This window comes from Girardinichthys multiradiatus, chromosome 4, assembly GCF_021462225.1.
Source record: "Girardinichthys multiradiatus isolate DD_20200921_A chromosome 4, DD_fGirMul_XY1, whole genome shotgun sequence".
Taxonomy (NCBI): domain Eukaryota; kingdom Metazoa; phylum Chordata; class Actinopteri; order Cyprinodontiformes; family Goodeidae; genus Girardinichthys; species Girardinichthys multiradiatus.
The window spans coordinates 23,843,578-23,860,067 of record NC_061797.1 but is presented as its reverse complement, the minus strand read 5'-3'; the positions used below and the strand labels follow the sequence as shown (position 1 = coordinate 23,860,067).

General features: G+C 42.9%; 1 protein-coding gene across 8 annotated transcripts; it reads left to right on the top strand.

Moving 5' to 3' along the window:
• Nucleotides 1–859: 859 nt before the first annotated feature.
• bdnf (brain-derived neurotrophic factor) lies at nt 860–14,569 on the top strand. 8 transcript variants are annotated; one of them, XM_047362227.1, is made up of 3 exons: nt 1,170–1,712; nt 2,441–2,559; nt 13,521–14,569. In XM_047362227.1, the coding sequence occupies exon 3, from the start codon at nt 13,542–13,544 to the stop codon at nt 14,346–14,348; it is 807 nt and encodes a 268-aa protein (XP_047218183.1). In that variant the 5' UTR covers nt 1,170–1,712; nt 2,441–2,559; nt 13,521–13,541; the 3' UTR covers nt 14,349–14,569. The 8 variants fall into 8 exon arrangements, with proteins under 8 accessions (XP_047218186.1, XP_047218183.1, XP_047218180.1 ...); XM_047362230.1 differs by lacking the exons at nt 1,170–1,712; nt 2,441–2,559 and adding an exon at nt 860–1,014; XM_047362224.1 differs by lacking the exon at nt 2,441–2,559 and having other exon boundaries at nt 1,171–1,712.
• The last annotated feature ends 1,921 nt before the right edge of the window (nt 14,570–16,490 follow it).

Sequence of the window (16,490 nt, the reverse complement as noted above, 5' to 3'; positions counted from 1 at the left end):
CGTATGAGGTGAGGAAAGCGGTCCACACTCAGTGTGTTACTTCTCTCTTATTTTATGTCTCCATCCTTTGATGAGTAGTCCCCCACTAACCCCCCATGTGTGAAAAGCCTACAAGGAGTGACTTCAAGGATAATAGGCTGTGTCACTCCTGTGTCCAACACTTGTTGCAGACAAGGTGGACAAAAATCTTCATATTCTATAACAGGAGATTATCACAAATCAAAAAATATCATGCTAATTTTATCTGATTATGCCATCTTGTGTCTTTGAGGCAGACATGTATTGAAACAAATATTTGGTTTTGCCCAGAATCACCTTTATTTTCCTATAGCAAATTCTGCCACGGATACTGGTGGAAACGAGTTGAGTCAAATATTGTGAAAAGGTAATGTAAAGGCAGGTTTTGAGCCTTTTCAGTCCTCACAGTTTTAAAAAACAAAACAAAAAAAGTGGGTGCCGGAGTGACACATCTGAGCGATTTCTGGTTACCTGGAGCTTTTGATGATCCGTGGGAGAAAGTCCACTACCATTTTGGTGTCATTGTCTCCTGGCAGAAGCAACACCCACATGCAGGTTCCCAATAGCGCAACACCCAGTGCTGCGTGATTTCCATAGACGATAACTAGAGTAATTTATATCAGAAGTATGACACTTATCATACACACGCACAAAAGTTTGGGATGCTGACAAGGAGTCAGGCAAATATCACCTATTACTCATGTTACTTAGTACATTTGGGGCTTCACTTGCGAGCACTGCGCCTCGTCACTGCATAACAATCAGATGGCTGCGTGTTGGCAGTGCAACTGATGGAATTTTACTGAAAACAGATTTCGCCTTTGAACTTCCACATATCCCTGATCGAAAAGTGTCATACCTGATTTTTAAACGTCGTGGCCGGCTCTCCTCTGGGTTATTTTTTTCTGAGGGACGTGGATTAACTTTTGGATTTTTTCCCATATTTGTCCGAAGGAAGGGAAAAAATACGCATAATTCTCCGCAGAAATCGTCAGTGTAAGTATTTGAGACAGAGACGGTGGGGTTGGAGAAAAAAAGAAAGGGGTGGGGGGGGTTGTGCCTTTGAGCAGCAACAAGTTCCTCAAGAACTTGAGACGCAGACATAGGGGCGCTATAAATGCGTGTTTGTTTTGTGAAGGCGACCCTGCTGCGCATTGTCCGTGTTAGAAAAGATCTAAATGTCCACTGCGTATGCGTAATAGGCCCGTGGCCCTTCGCCAAAAAGGGAGTTTACAGTCTGTAAAACAAACAGGCGAATAAGTCAGAAGTTTTATGTCCGTCACTGCTCATCGGTGCTTTAAAAGCACTCGTCGAGCAGTAAGCCCGGAAAAAACTACAGTCTCCCCCATAAAACTTGTGCCGCCGTCGCACATTTCAATCACGTAAGACCCCTAATGGCGTTGTCCGGGCGAGGGTGTTACGTATATCTGTACAAGCTTTTCTGACAAGCCGGGCGGCTTGTTGTTATTTGTGTTAACTGTAGAGCCACCAAGGTGTTGCCTGAGAGAGTTTAAGCACGCCGGTATTGCGAAGGGTTATTAGATTCATAAGTCAGCGAAGTGGTGGGCGATCTACTGAGCACAGCAGAAGTTCTCCTATGATGACTTCAAACAAGACACATTACCTACCAGCATCTGTTGGAGTGAGTGGATATTAAGGCACTTCTATCTCCAGGACAGCGTAGGGGAAAAATGGTGAGTAGCAATGGAAACACAGCAGTAGCAGATGATGATGGTGGTGATCAGGGGATGATTGCAAGTAAATAGTCGTGCTTGGTGTTTAGTCTAGCAGCGCATTGCTGGAAGGGCTGGACTCGGGGGCTACTTGACAAACTCAGCATCGAGAACCCATGTCTGTTGAGGCTGGTGTTGACAGAGCTTGTGTGAAAGAGACTGTGTGGCATTTCTCCGCTCAGGACATGCCGGTTCAGTGAAAAAGGGGTAAGGAAATATTAGATTGGGTCTGCGTGCAATGTGTGGATGTGATCTGGGCTGCGTGTTGGCACTGATGGGGCTTTATGTTTAATGCATGGATGTATGTTCTTTTTGAGTGCGCCGAGATAAATAAGCAACATGTGCTACTTAACTGTGACACTTGTCATATGCCAGGAGGTGAGGGGAAATATCCGGCTCGGCGTCAGAAATGTGGCGCTAAGGGGTGCTTTTGCACTGAAGTAAACCGGTGTTTGTCATAATAGGTGCTGTAATCTGGAAGGAAATGTCCGACCAATATGTGATCAAATATTAACAGGACTGGTTTGGCAAGGGGTGGGAAAATACACGTGACAAGAAGAAGCAGTTTTTTTTTTTTTTGTTTGTTTAAAAAAAGGAGAGAAAAGCTGTTTAAAGTGGGCACTCAAAACAAAAACTATATTATCTTTTCTTGGCCCCTCATAGTTACGCTGGCTGTGCTATGCTTTCAGCACGTTGGACAGAGACACCGGAGTCGTGCATGGACTAACACGCCGAGTGGACGCCAACTCTCTTTCTCTCTTTTCCCAACCCCCCTTTGCCAAACCTGGGATTGTTTTTTCAACTTTTGGTAAGCTCATTCTCAAGGATCCTTTGGTCTGTAAATGGGAAAATAAACGGGATTCTAAAGAGAGAGAAATGTAATAAATAAATAAATAAATAAATAAAAGCAAGGGAGAAAAGAAAGAAACGCTTGCTATTTTTTTCTTTTTTAAAAAGAGATCGTAACTGTATTTTTTGTAGCGCACTGTCAAAGTTGAAATGTTAGGGGCGTCTGGTCTTTTGCACAGCACATTCTCGGTACCTATAAGCCCCCCCACACTGCGTTAAACTTTGGGACATGCAAGTCTTGGTCGCGGAGATCTAACCACGCACATAGTGGTTGTCAGCCCCCTTGTAAAGGTAAGAGCACAATACATTGCTTTCATGTCAGTCTTTATTTATTTCTTCGTTATTCCTGTCGTCTTTGCGGGCTTCATCTCAAATTAAACTCCGGCTTAAAATAAACTACAGCATGCAGCCCTTCGCCTTGCCTTGGCTTGGCTGTGTTAGTAATTGTGGACATGCAGTGACCGAAATAACTCCGAAAATAAGACACGATCCAGGTGACTGAACAAACAAATGAATGAATAAATAATCTCTTATTATTCTCTCTACAAATGGACATTAATTTAAAAACGATCGATGCGAGCAGGGTGGAGGGGAAAAAAAGCAAAAAGGTGGTGGTGGTGGTGGTGTGTGTGTGTGTGTTTAAACTGGGGCTGGTTTTCGTGCAGAAAGGGAGCTTTTCGAAGCGTTTCTGGAGTTCCCGAACACTGCCTGCTGCAACATTATTTGCGTAATCGTTGCGTTGTGCCTAATCATCCTCCCAATATGGGACTTAAGACGCTGCAGTGATCCTTCCAGCACGAAGTGGAGTCAAGATGCAGGTGCATTTCATTCTAACATCTATCTGTGCTTATTGTTCTTGTTTAGTCTGCTGCGTTCATGTTTCGCCTTCATATCAAACCCTCTGGATTTTGTTATCAACCAAAAATAGCCCTACTCTTTACCCCCCCAGTCACCCCCCCTTCCTTTCCCTCCATGCCCCCCCCCTCCTCCCGTCATCGCCATCAAATCACTTGTGTTTTTACTACGACCGCTCCACAGTTTCATTCATAAGGTGCTTTTCACTTCACCTGCTACCCTACCCTCCTCTCTCTTTTGTCCGTTCACGGCTCTATGTCGACCTGTCAAACGCCGGTTGCACCAGTGAGTAATATTTAAAAAAATGAATAAAAGAAAGTGGAAGTGTAGATAAAGAGATGAGGGGCAATAAAGGATAAAATTATGCGTTATTTGCGAGGTTTCGCTGTTTTACTGCACAGAGAGAAATTGGCACGTTGTTTTTATTAATATTTTCCAGTGTGAAAATTACAATGAAGATGGGCGTGGTCAGAGAGGATCCGCTGACAGATGTTATGGCTGAATGTGATGCTAAGAGATAAGAGGGCTTGATGTGGAATATTTCAGGAAGCGGACGTTTTCTTTCCTCTTTATTTTCGTTTCTCTTTTTTATTTCCTTAAAAAACGCTTCTCGAGACTATTAAAAATCAGATGCACATAAAAACTGCTTTGGGGTTTTTATTCCTTTCTCTCTCTCTCTCTTGGGCGACTTGTAGCCTTAAAAAATCGTCTTGCACAGCAGCTGTGGATATTGCCTATCACACCCACCCCCCGTCCCTCGCTCCACTACCACTCTTCACACCCCTCCCTCTTTCTCTCTCCCTATCTCTTTCTCAGTCATCTTTTTTCTTCGGGTCAAAGATTTAAGATTTCACATCCAACACGAAGCAATTGCATGGCAAAAACAACAGCAAGAGGAGAAAAGCCCTCCATCACCATCACCTAAAGCCCAGCGGTAGTCCTGTTTTATTCAAAACTCCTCGTTCCAGGATGCGCCTTTATATAAATATGAGCGCGTCCAGTAAAATCCTAATTGCATTTAAATTATGGGAATTTTCCGTCGGCGTTTTCGGTATTTTCGTCTTGTCTTTTTCACCCAGCAATGCAATTAACGCGCGAAGATCGATTTCTGCACTCTGACGCCTTTTTGATACTGAAACCAAAAATAAATCATATTACTTATGAAACTGTCCGACACTCATAAAGGCGCTCATTTAATCAAAATGCGTCGCATAGCTCAGATTACCATTAAAATCAGGTCTTAAAACTATGGCACTTTAAATAAATCTCCGGCCTTTTTTATTCGCAGCTGAATCCTGTTTTATTAATATTAACATTGCATCGGATTTCTCTGCTTTGTTTTGAAATCTAATATTTCCTCAGCATATTTCCCGGCCATAGCAGTATTTTTATTTTAATACCCCCCCTGTTTCAACTGAGACGTGGGATTATGGTGTGGGCGTGGGCGTGTTGGGTGGAGGAGGAGGGATGAGCGGAGGCGGGTAAGGAGGGGTCTGTGGGGTGGCACGACACACTTTGTATGTATGAAGGTTTTTTTATAGCACTTTTCTGCAATGTACGTCAGCGGATCAGTCCATAAAAGGGCCTGCGTGAGCTTGTGTGCGGGCGTGCTCCCGCGTGCGCTCGCGCCTGCGTGCGTGCGTCTCCGCGTGTGTTATCTTTACCGAGAATCTCCCCTCTCTCTCCCTCCCTGTGCACTCTCAGCTCTGCAGAGTTGGGGTGGGCGTCAATAACAAACCTGATGGTAAATTTCATTGCGAAAAAAATATAAAATTATAAATCTGGGTGTCTCTCGGTAAGCCTGGGAAAAAATGCGATGCGCAAAAATAAAAACTTTACAATATCTTTGGTAAATTGTTTCCTCTAGCTACTGTTTTCCCTGCTTTAATGTTTGTTTGTTTTTTACCAGTTAATGCAAATGTGGGCCTTATTGTGTCTTCTTTCCGCTGAAATCAGTTTGGTGCAAAATGTGGGCTTGAATTGAAATATGATCCGCACATTTTGATAAAAGCTGGAACGTGACAACCCACGTTGCCGCAACGTTTTCATTCATGAAATGCCAGCCCTTTAATCCGGGCTGATGTCTCGTGCAAATAATAAATAGGATATTGATTATTTTAGGCGGAAATTTCGGCTCTCGGCTTAGCGGACGTTACGATATATTTAGAGCTAAAATTAATCATCTTGATCGTTATGGAGATGTAGGCAGCACCGCCCGCCGCGCCGCCGCTGCCGCGCCGCCACCGCGGTCGCTGCTGCTTCTGCTTTAGTCACGGCACCACCATCTTCATCATCACCAGCACCTCCGTCCAATTAACAGACTTGCTCAAACAAGTTCTGGCAGGGACTTTGCATCTTTAATTATCGTCGTTCAGTGGCGTGATTGTGGGTTTCACAGAGACAAAAAAAAACCCACGATAAGTTATTAATACACAGTGGATATATAATTCGCGTCGGAGCACTGCGGGACAACAAGGATTCAAGATGCTGTGTGCGTTAATGTGTGTGTGTGTGTGTGAGAGAGAGAGAGAGAGAGAGAGAGAGAGAGAGGTCGGTGCAGCATTTGGATTCAAGCAACTTCTGCAAAAAAAATGAGTATTGAAGTTTATTCAGCTTAATTTAAAACTGTGAAAAGAAAAATTAACAGACAATATCAAATTGGAACACAAGCATAGTTTTCTATCTGTGCTCATAATATATATCTTTGCACTGTGAGTTTTCATTCATGAAAACCTTGTTGGTAGAGAAGGGACAGACAGGATTTAACAGGATGGAAGTAATGTAGCCCTCCATGATGGTGTGTGTGTGTGTGTGTGTGTGTGTGTGTGTGTGTGTGTGTGTGTGTGTGTGTGTGTGTGTGTGTGTGTGTGTGTGTGTTTCAGGTGGGGTATATCTGAGGCTTAGAAAACTAGTCTGCTGTGGCTGCCTCATGATTACATTAAAGGTTATTGTCATCACAGGAGGGATGACATTAGCTCCTGACTCCAGCATCCGTTTAAAGGACCCAGTTGACTGGGTTTGTCAACCTCCCCTCAAAATCTCCTCCAGCTCCAGTTCTCAACTCGCTTGACGTCACCCAGCCTCTTACAAAATGTTTCCCCAGTTGATGTGTTTGCTCCTTGAGCAGGAATGCAATTCCACTTTGATCAAAATACCCTCGTCGCCTCCCTTTATCCCCAGTGAAAATGACATTTCACAAAATGTCAATTTCCATGTAACACAGCTCTTCCCCTCCACCCCTTGCAGAAGGAGGCATAATTCTACTTGTTAAGCGAAGCTTTCAGTGGCACAGACATGGCAGCTTCTCGTCACCATTGGCAAGAGGAACCTTGAAAGGTTGTACAGGCGTGTGGTGTTGGCAGGTCCTTTTTTTAGCGAGGTACGAAGCTGGAACCTTGTTCCTAAGACCTGCTATGACTGAAGATCTCGTTCCAAGAACTGAGAGCAGAGAAAATCATTAATCTTAAGAAGTCCTACACCTCATTTGAAGTGAAGGTATGGTTAAACTGGTTTCCTGATTACAGGTTTCTGTATGATCAGTCAAGAAGAAGCTCATGGTTCATTTTCTTCATTCAGAAATACCAGCCTGAACCCCCTCTTGAAAACCACCTTCAGTTGTGCTGTAGTGGCAAAAAGGAAAGAGAGACCATGTTGTTGTTTTTGCTCCTCTAATGAGATGCCAAGTGATTTATTTATGAATTACTTGTTTGGAACAGCCCTCTTGTGCAGAGTGCATTTTTCCCTTTTCTGTAATATCCTCTTTGGAGTCATGTCGCTCAGTGATTGCTGATGCAACTCTTTGTCATCCAGAGTTTGCCCTCACCTCCTGTGTGCCTTCAGGGAGGGCTATATCTATCCTGGCATGTCCCCGGGTGTGTTGGAGGTGGGAGTGACTCATTAAGCAGGTGTGAGCATCCACTCCCATACTACTGCATGCCAAACAAGAGATTCGTGCAGGGAAGAATCATGATGGAAATACAGCAAAGTATCACAATAAATCTTTGCACTGGATGTGGGCCAAGCCAGGGACATAACGGGCTGCTATCTCCCCATTATGCTTGCTCTTGTGTTCATCTGAGGTGGAGTTCATCACCCCAATAGAAAGATTGGGCCTCCACTGACATCTGTATGTAAACCCAGTTGATGAAGGTATTTAACTGCTCCCAGTCTGTTTCAGATGTTGGGAAATATTAATGAAGCAGAGCTGTTTTGAAGCTTTCTTTAGCTTCAACTTTGGCCAGCCTGCTGCAGAGCACCTGCAATAGATGTTTTGAGGTGTCTCTCTTTTAAGACAAAGAGGAATTTACCTGGTGTTTTTTTTTTTATATATATATATTTTCAAATAACATGAATGATAGGAATAACTCAGATTATTGAATGCTCTGACAAAATGATCAACATAAATTGGTTTAGATGGCAAAAAAACGTCCAAAACCATAACTAAATAGTTTAACTCTTTACCAAATCTCCCCACTTTGTGCAGATGACAACATAAAATGCTTATTTTAACCATCTGGGTATCTAATTTTACTCAAATAGGGCATCTTTAAATGGCAACACAGTATATCACGACTTTGGTGGAGACGCGCAGTTACGCAGAACCTCCAGAACACTATGCCTCCGCCGTAGGCTGAGTCTAAAAAAAGGAAAAAGAAAAACAAGCGCAATGAAAAAATACGGAAGAGGAGAGGCTTCGGTGCTGCTTTTTAATCCACCCAGACATTATGGCGTGGATGCAGGCTGCACGGCTTGCGGGCAAACAAAAGCGCGTCATGCACGCTGGAAGCGCATTAACAGCTTCGCCTGTGGGCTGTTTAGACAGCAGTTCTGCGGCGACCAGTCAGCCAGCGGCAGGTCACATGGTGCAGCGTCATTGTGTAGTAAAGTTACAGTAGTTTCAAAGAGACTCCTCATTTCAGCTCCAGAGGTCTCCTCATCCCCGTTGCTGCTGCCGCTGCTTCTGCTTGCGTCTTCGGCATGCTACAACTTCACTTTCAGACGATCTCCGCAAACGAGCCGCGCAGCCATGGGAGTGCATTACCTCAGCCGAGCAATTTCCACCATCAATAATTTAATCTACTTGCTCCAAAGCTGAAGAGATATCCCGAAGCTTGATTTTTCCTGTCGGGAGAGTTGCAGAGAGGAAAATACCGCTCAAGTAAATTACTGAGGGAGTTGTTCAAAACATCCCAGATGACACCACTGTCCTGTTGAATGGTCTGTTTTACGACTGGGCACTAAAAGGTAGGCTGTGGGTTTTGTTTTAGTTCTTTGCTTTGCCAGAATTAGTTTGAAATACTTTGGATGTGTTTGAGGTATAAAGGGCAGACATATGTGAGGTGGGATGGGGAAGGGAGGGGGGCTCTAAAAGTAGCTCGATCAAGTCCAGGTATCCTGCGAGCAGACAGTGACGCGGCCCGAGAGGGGATATGTGTAACCTTATCCTGCCGTTCATTAATAAAAAACGCACTTATTATGTTGATTGGGTTTCCAGCGGAGAGCACAGGCTAATGAGATGCAATCTCATGCAGAAAACAGCAGTTTTATTCCATTAATAAAGCAGACTATTATACTAAACTGCGTGTGCGTAAAGCCTTCCAAGTATTTTGCATTTTACTGCCGTTTACTCTCTTAAAAAGCTCAAGAAAGTCTGTATTTGTTTGTTTCTGCTTATTACCAGCAGTCCACTGTGGACTGAAATGAATCATTTAAAGCGGTTTTATATCGTTGTTTCTGTGGAGGAAAAAAGGAGGGGGGGAAAAAAAAGGAAAACTTTGATTGACTCATTAAGACTTTATAGGACACCCGAGATCCAAAACGCTTAGCTGCGGCCAACTTTAACTGTTGGCTTCAGTGTGGTGTGCTGGTACTAACTTCACGACATAAACTACAAAGAAACCCTATAAAATGTTGGAAAACAATAGGCCGCATTGGTGACAACTTCGTGGGAAAAAGAAATTGCGGCTGGAGACGAATGTAAGATTAATTCAGGAAATAGAGATGCAAATAAAATCTATCTATCTATCTATCTATCTATCTATCTATCTATCTATCTATCTATCTATCTATCTATCTATCTATCTATCTATCTATCTATCTATCTATCTATCTATCTATCTATCTATCTATCTATCTATCTATCTATCTATCTATCTATCTATCTATCTATCTATCTATCTATCTATCTATCTATCTATCTATCTATCTATCTATCTATCTATCTATCTATCTATCTTAGGTAAGAGAAAAGGCGCAAGAACAGAAGCTCTGATTATTTCACGGTCTCACATGCCATCTAGTGTGAGAATATAAGAACTGCCGCTGTCTTAATTCTGAGCTAAAGGCTTCCTGGACTTGTTTCAGTGGTTGGGTTTCACTGTTCAAGGGTTAAAATGAATTATAGATTGTTTCTATTACAAAGCCTTAACATGAAGCTATGTGCATTAACACATAAACTGGATCAATTGATTATGCGAGAGTCAGCTTAAAAATAAAGGGATAAAAAGTGTGGGATGGGGGAGGCGACTAATTTGGGTAATATAAATCACTAAGTGTGTTAGATTCTTTTTTATTTCTGTGGAAGGAACCAGGTATGATCCGTGGCGATGCTCATCTATTACCAAACGTGCTCTAAAGCTTGCATCGGGTTGAAAACAGATCTCGGGGAAAGCAAACGTGCACATGTGTCAGCCATTACTGCAGACAACTCAATTAAGTCTAAATGGCTTTTTAAGTGCTGCATTGTGGCACACAAGGGGGTTCTTGGGTGATAATATTTGCAGTTTTCTTCGGAAAAACTTGGAGGATTTGGAGTCATGGGGCTGTGCACGTTGAGCATGACAAAACACACTTCTGCGTAAATAGTTCTGGCCGCTATAGTTCTGGAGGAATTAAAGAAAGACAGATGCCCATGAGGGAGCTGCTGTGGGAGCCAAAGAGTCGATGCTGCGCACATTTCTATTCAAACACACAGGGCACACTTCGGCCTTTCATCTCCACTGCTGGTGTTTATGTTGCTTTGTAATGGCTTTTAAGGTATCATGCATGCAGTTAGCAGAGATGAAGCCATAAAGTGTGCTGACAAGAGGGAACGCTACTGAATGTGCAATAATACTGCAGTTTACTAGTCCTTTCATGCTTTGGAGAAACTTTTCAGCGACTGTCAAAGGAGGCATTTATCACTAATCCCCACCTGGCATGGAGAATGAACGCGAGGGTAAGTTACACGTCCTGGCCATACAGCCACACTCTCTCTCTCTCTCTCTGCGAGCAGATGAACAGGTGGTCATCTGGAGATGTCAAAGCTAAACACTCACCTGCTCCCATTGTTCGGAGTGTGGTGCCATAGATAAAGGCGTGTTTGAGCAGCAGTTATTGCAGGCCATTATTTCGCCTTTGCTCTAAGTTATTAGCGCAGTACTCATATTTAGATGGCCAGAGCCTTTAGATGAAACTTGAATTCATTGTGTGCTTACCTGGATTTCATTTTAAAACTGTGTTTTAATCAATCTGAGTTGGGGGAGGTTACACTTTACTCAGGGAGCTGCCCTCTAAAGGCCTTGTTTTTAATTCCTGTCTAGTTGGATTACTCATCCTCATTGTGTTAACACTGAATTATTGTATTTGTCACATTTAGCCTCTTTTGCAGATACAAGGCGCAGATTCTCCGCCGGTCCCACAGCAATTAAATGATTCATTGGCTTTATCGGGCTTTAACAGGATGTTGAATGGGAGCCTAAGCCATATTGATTGTCCTGATGGAAACAGGAAATCACAGAGATAGAAATAAAATCATCTGTGGTTCCTGGTGTGAGGATACCCAGGGGAAAGGCAGGCAATTGTGCACCGTTGAGTGGCATTACCCCCAGCAACCTCCTCCCCTCCATCTTCTCCCCTATGGAGACCTGGAAGAGACGTCATCCGTGGTTGTTATGCTGCGAAATGACGCTGGCACTCTCTCCACCACCCTACCCTACCCTGCCCCACCCGCCCCTGCTACTGCAACATTACTCCTGTGGTCTCTTACGGAAGATGCAGCACTCCTTGTCTGCACCATTTCCAGCATGAAGTTTGACGCCTGACAGTAATCAGCGCTTGCTTTCATTTCCCCTCATGTGGACGTGGAACCACTCGAGCACAATGCTGATAATAATATCAGCCTAAATGCATCCTACAGATTAAAGCTTGTGACTGGCCTCGATCCCGTAAACCTACATGGTTCTCTGTGCTGGGAAATCTTTGCAGAATATCCTCATCATTTCAACCAGAATATCTCTTTCAATGATGAGCGAGACTTATTATCCCCGGTGATAATTTGATAATAGACTCTTCATCCGTAGCCTTTGCTCTCACTGTTGTTTCAGTTGCTAAGAGGAAAAATACCCTCATACTTACACGCACGCACACACACAGACACACACACACGGAGTAAAGCCCGCCCCTCCCCATGCCCCCCCTCACCAACACACACACACTCATACACTCTGGAAGAGCGCGTCACTGAGCTCGGGGAATGAGTGGCTCATTAAGAAGAAGGATGTGATATTCTGAATAGAGACTGTGAGACTCCCAGCACGTCTATTTTTAGCAGCGATATCTCTATGGCACTCACCGTGGTGTCGGTTAATTGCAGCCACAGCCCCAGATACCAATTAAGGAAGAAACGAATGCTTTTAAGGTGGGGATGTGTTTTTTCTTCTTCTTACTGGAAAGGACCTTGTGTCCATCCTTAGTGGATTCGGTGAGTGTGTTTGCTCGCCCTGTTTTGGCCGTGTCAGGTTTGGGACATGCGGAGTAAAGTCAAAGCATTAGCCAGGCTATTTTTAAATGAATCCAAGTGGAAACCAAAATCTAGATTTTTTTTTTTATAAATCTTTATGGTTGCTTTAATGTCTCTGGCTGTCGGATGTTCACCACCTTATTGATTTGCTGTGAGCCTTAGAGCTTCTCGAAGGTAAGGGACGCAAACTTGCTCAGGCGGTTCAATAATTAAGGATGTGTGTTCAGCATTTTCTCCTCATCTAGATCCCCATGGTGGCACGCTGGCTACAATGTGACTCCAGGGGGAGGTTGGTATACAACAGGGGTCTCAAACTCCAGCCCTCAAGGGCTGTTGTCCTGCAATTTTTAGATGTCTCCCTGGTCTTTCAGTATGCAGTCACATTCTGCAGAGTGCTGCTAATGACTTAATTATTTGATATATGTGGGTTAAAATATGAAACATGTCTAAAGGTTGTAGAACACTGGCCCTCGAGGGCTGGAGTTTGAGACCCCTGGTATATGGGAATTTGTCCCTTTTGGATCCCGCTCCTTTAAAAAAAAAACAGACCCCAGGTTCCTCATTCATGACCACAAGGTTTGGTGTCAGACTGGTCTTGCTCTGCAGACCAGTTTGTAGTGCAAACAGTATAGCAGTGCAGCGGCAATGTCTGCCAAAGCTGAGATAAACACAATATTTGCTGCTTTGCTCAGTCAGTTTGCAGATGCTGGATATGTAAGAGGTTCCTGAGGTGTCAATGCTGGTGAATTCACTCCAACAACCAAAGATACACACGATGTGAGCTTCTAAAACAAGACACCTAGTGATGCAGAGATGGGTGAATGATAGCTGGGGCCATTATAAAACCACACGTGCCTGCACACTCCTCGCTGTACTGTGTAACACACCCCTTCATGAATAATAGCAAGCCTGTAAGGATGTTTCAAGCATCTATTTGTGCACTCTAATCTTTAGTAATAAGCAGTCTCTCTCTCACGCTCTCATCTCTCTGATGCTCAGCACAGCTTTGCTGCTTTTGCTGCCAACAAATTGAAATCTAAGCCAGTCCTCACATAGATTTACAGTTTGCAAACAGTTTGAAAGCACTGATGACATGGTGCTATTATCAGTTTGATAAAAACATGTTGTAGTAATTAAAAAGCTCTTTCTTTTTGGCATGTAAACAAAGAGTTGTGGGTGTAAAAAAAAGGCTGAAGTGATGCGGTAATAATCAGGAAGCGGCTAACTTTGGTAAAAATGCTCTTTGACTAACCGTGTTCTCTTCCCTCTTTATGTTCTCTCTCCAGTTCCACCAGGTTAGAAGAGTGATGACCATCCTGTTCCTTACTATGGTTATTTCATACTTCAGTTGCATGAGAGCTGCGCCCCTGAGAGATGCCCCGGGCATGCGGGGCCATCGGACGGAAGGCTACTTGGGCGCCGCTGCGACGGGCCCCCAAAGGCATGGGACTCCACAGAGTGGTGGGCCAGGCCAGCGTGAGGAGCTCCCCTCACTCACAGACACGTTTGAGCAAGTGATAGAGGAGCTGCTGGAGGTGGAGGGCGAGGCAGCACAGCTGGGACAGGGGGCCGACAAAAGCCAGGGAGGTGGGGGCCTGTCACCTGTGGCCGCCGCTGAGGCCAAGGATGTTGACCTGTACAACTCACGGGTGATGATCAGCAACCAAGTGCCTTTAGAGCCGCCGTTGCTCTTTCTCCTGGAGGAATACAAAAACTATCTGGACGCCGCGAACATGTCCATGAGGGTGCGGCGGCACTCTGACCCCTCGCGGCGCGGAGAGCTCAGTGTGTGTGACAGTATTAGCCAATGGGTGACAGCTGTGGATAAAAAGACGGCGATAGACATGTCTGGGCAGACAGTAACCGTCATGGAGAAGGTCCCTGTCCCCAATGGCCAACTGAAGCAATACTTTTATGAGACCAAATGCAACCCCATGGGGTACACAAAGGACGGCTGCAGAGGAATAGACAAGCGGCATTATAACTCCCAATGCAGGACAACCCAGTCCTACGTGCGAGCGCTCACCATGGATAGCAAAAAGAAGATTGGCTGGCGGTTTATAAGGATAGACACTTCATGTGTATGCACATTGACCATTAAAAGAGGGAGATAGTGTATAAAATGTATAGATTTTATTGAAGAGTTTAAAAAAAGAGAATAAAGAGAAAATATCTATTTGTATATATACATAACAGGGTAAATTATTCCGTCAAATGAAAATTTTATGGACTGCATGTAAAAAAAGATGAAGTTTATACAGTAAAAGTGATACTAAGTATATTTATTGAACATATTCATGACCTTGTAAACAATTAAAAAAAATCTGATCAGTCATTTGCGCCCAGTTTAAATTACTATATCACATTAAGTGAGACATTGTGATCTGTTTACGTTGCCAAGAATTAGAAAATGAAGGAAAAAAACAAAACACGGGCAAGGAATGAGAGAGGACAGTTCCATCTTCAAAAGCTTGCATGCTGCTTTCAATTGTGAATTTAGAAATTCTCCACTTTCAAAGAAAAAAAGTTTTAAAAAAAAAGGATATGATGCTGACCAAAAAAAAAAAATCATTCAATTCACATATCCAGCAGAAAATGATTTCCTCTCAAGTAAAATGATCTGTTTACTGTTCTAAACTTCTCAAGGTAATGTTGGAAGTACATACTATGTCAAGGTGCTGTTGTCAAAGCTTTGCTGTTTATTTTTTTATCCCCACCCGAGGAAAAGATATATTTAAAGAGTATATCTATATGTACATAGATATATATATATATCTATATAGATATAGATATGTATAAAAGAGAAAGCTATTCATTGACATGTTTCTGGGTTAATATTCATTTTGTATGTTGTGAAGTTGTTTGCAATATTAAACTGAAATATTTGAAGAAATAAAAATGACTATAGGCAACTGAAAAAACACAAGCAATGTGAATACAGTTTCAACTGTACATTTTTAGGCAGGTTAACCTTATTTACAAAGCAAATAGACAACTGAAAAGAGAGGTCAGTGCATTACATCACAAAAAATGTATGTTTTGGACATATAAAAAGGTTGAAATCATCAACACTAAAAACATATTTTAAGAAACTACTTCAGAGGGTTTTTTTCAAGCTGCAGGAAGATAATCTTAGAATAATGGAGTAAGTAAGAAAACACAACATTTGGTGACAAATGAAGCAAATGATCTTCCAACAAAGTAATGCAACACAATTGAAATTCCTCTTCATACTTTTTTAATATGTTTTTTTTTCCTATTGATCACTTTACTTGCGAGTGAGGAAACTTCACGACAATAAGACTTTAACATCAGGAGAAACGTGCCTACATCTTCAAGTACAGACTAGTACAAGTAGTCTTTGAGTACACATTGGGCATGCCTGAGGTCGACAGTGATAGATTCAGCCACCCATACATTTGTGTACAATATAGATATACACCCAGGATTTTGTTATGAGTGAAAGGTAATCCCATTTTTGAATCATCTTTAAAAGAACAGTCGTCACAGATCTTATCCAGCTCTACACTCACTATGAGCAGAAGGAAAAGCCATCCTCGACATCTGGGAGACTACTGCAACATCCCCTCCAGCAGAAACAACTCACAGCATAACATGGCACGTTTAAATGTCACAGTTCAAGGTTGTACTGGAACAGAGGTAGACTGTATTTATCCCCTACGCGAAACATTTTGCAAAGAGCGTATTTTTTGTTTTATACAGATCCCTACACTTAATATTTTCTCTCCATCTGAAAGATGAGTGTTGCTGCTGAACACTCATCTTTCAGATGAAAGATGAGTAGGATCTTGGTAGGATCCTTCGGTGATACCAGATGAAAGAAAGTTTGCACCCCCAAAAAATTTGCTTATCACCATGGCCACAAAGCCACTGCGATGCAGGAAGAAAAGCCATCTGCTCTCACGAAATTTCACCTTAAGATGAAGCTGGGGCACATTTCCTTAAATTCATGTACAAACACATCCTCAGCAAAAAATGGAACAATGATTCTAACACTGGGATTCTTTCTCGATAAGGTAGGTGCTCCAGTTCCCAGGAGTATGAACCTCAGGCTGTTTTGTTGCAACAATTTACAAGTGAAAGAAAACTGCCATGTTCTAATTCCACACGTCTTACTGACGCCAGTCGGCAGAATGAAGCCCATGTTTGCGGACAGAAACATAATATTATATGAAGGTAGCACTGAACTTTTTTTTACATTATGATGTGGTGTTTTTTTCAGCTAAGGTTGTAGA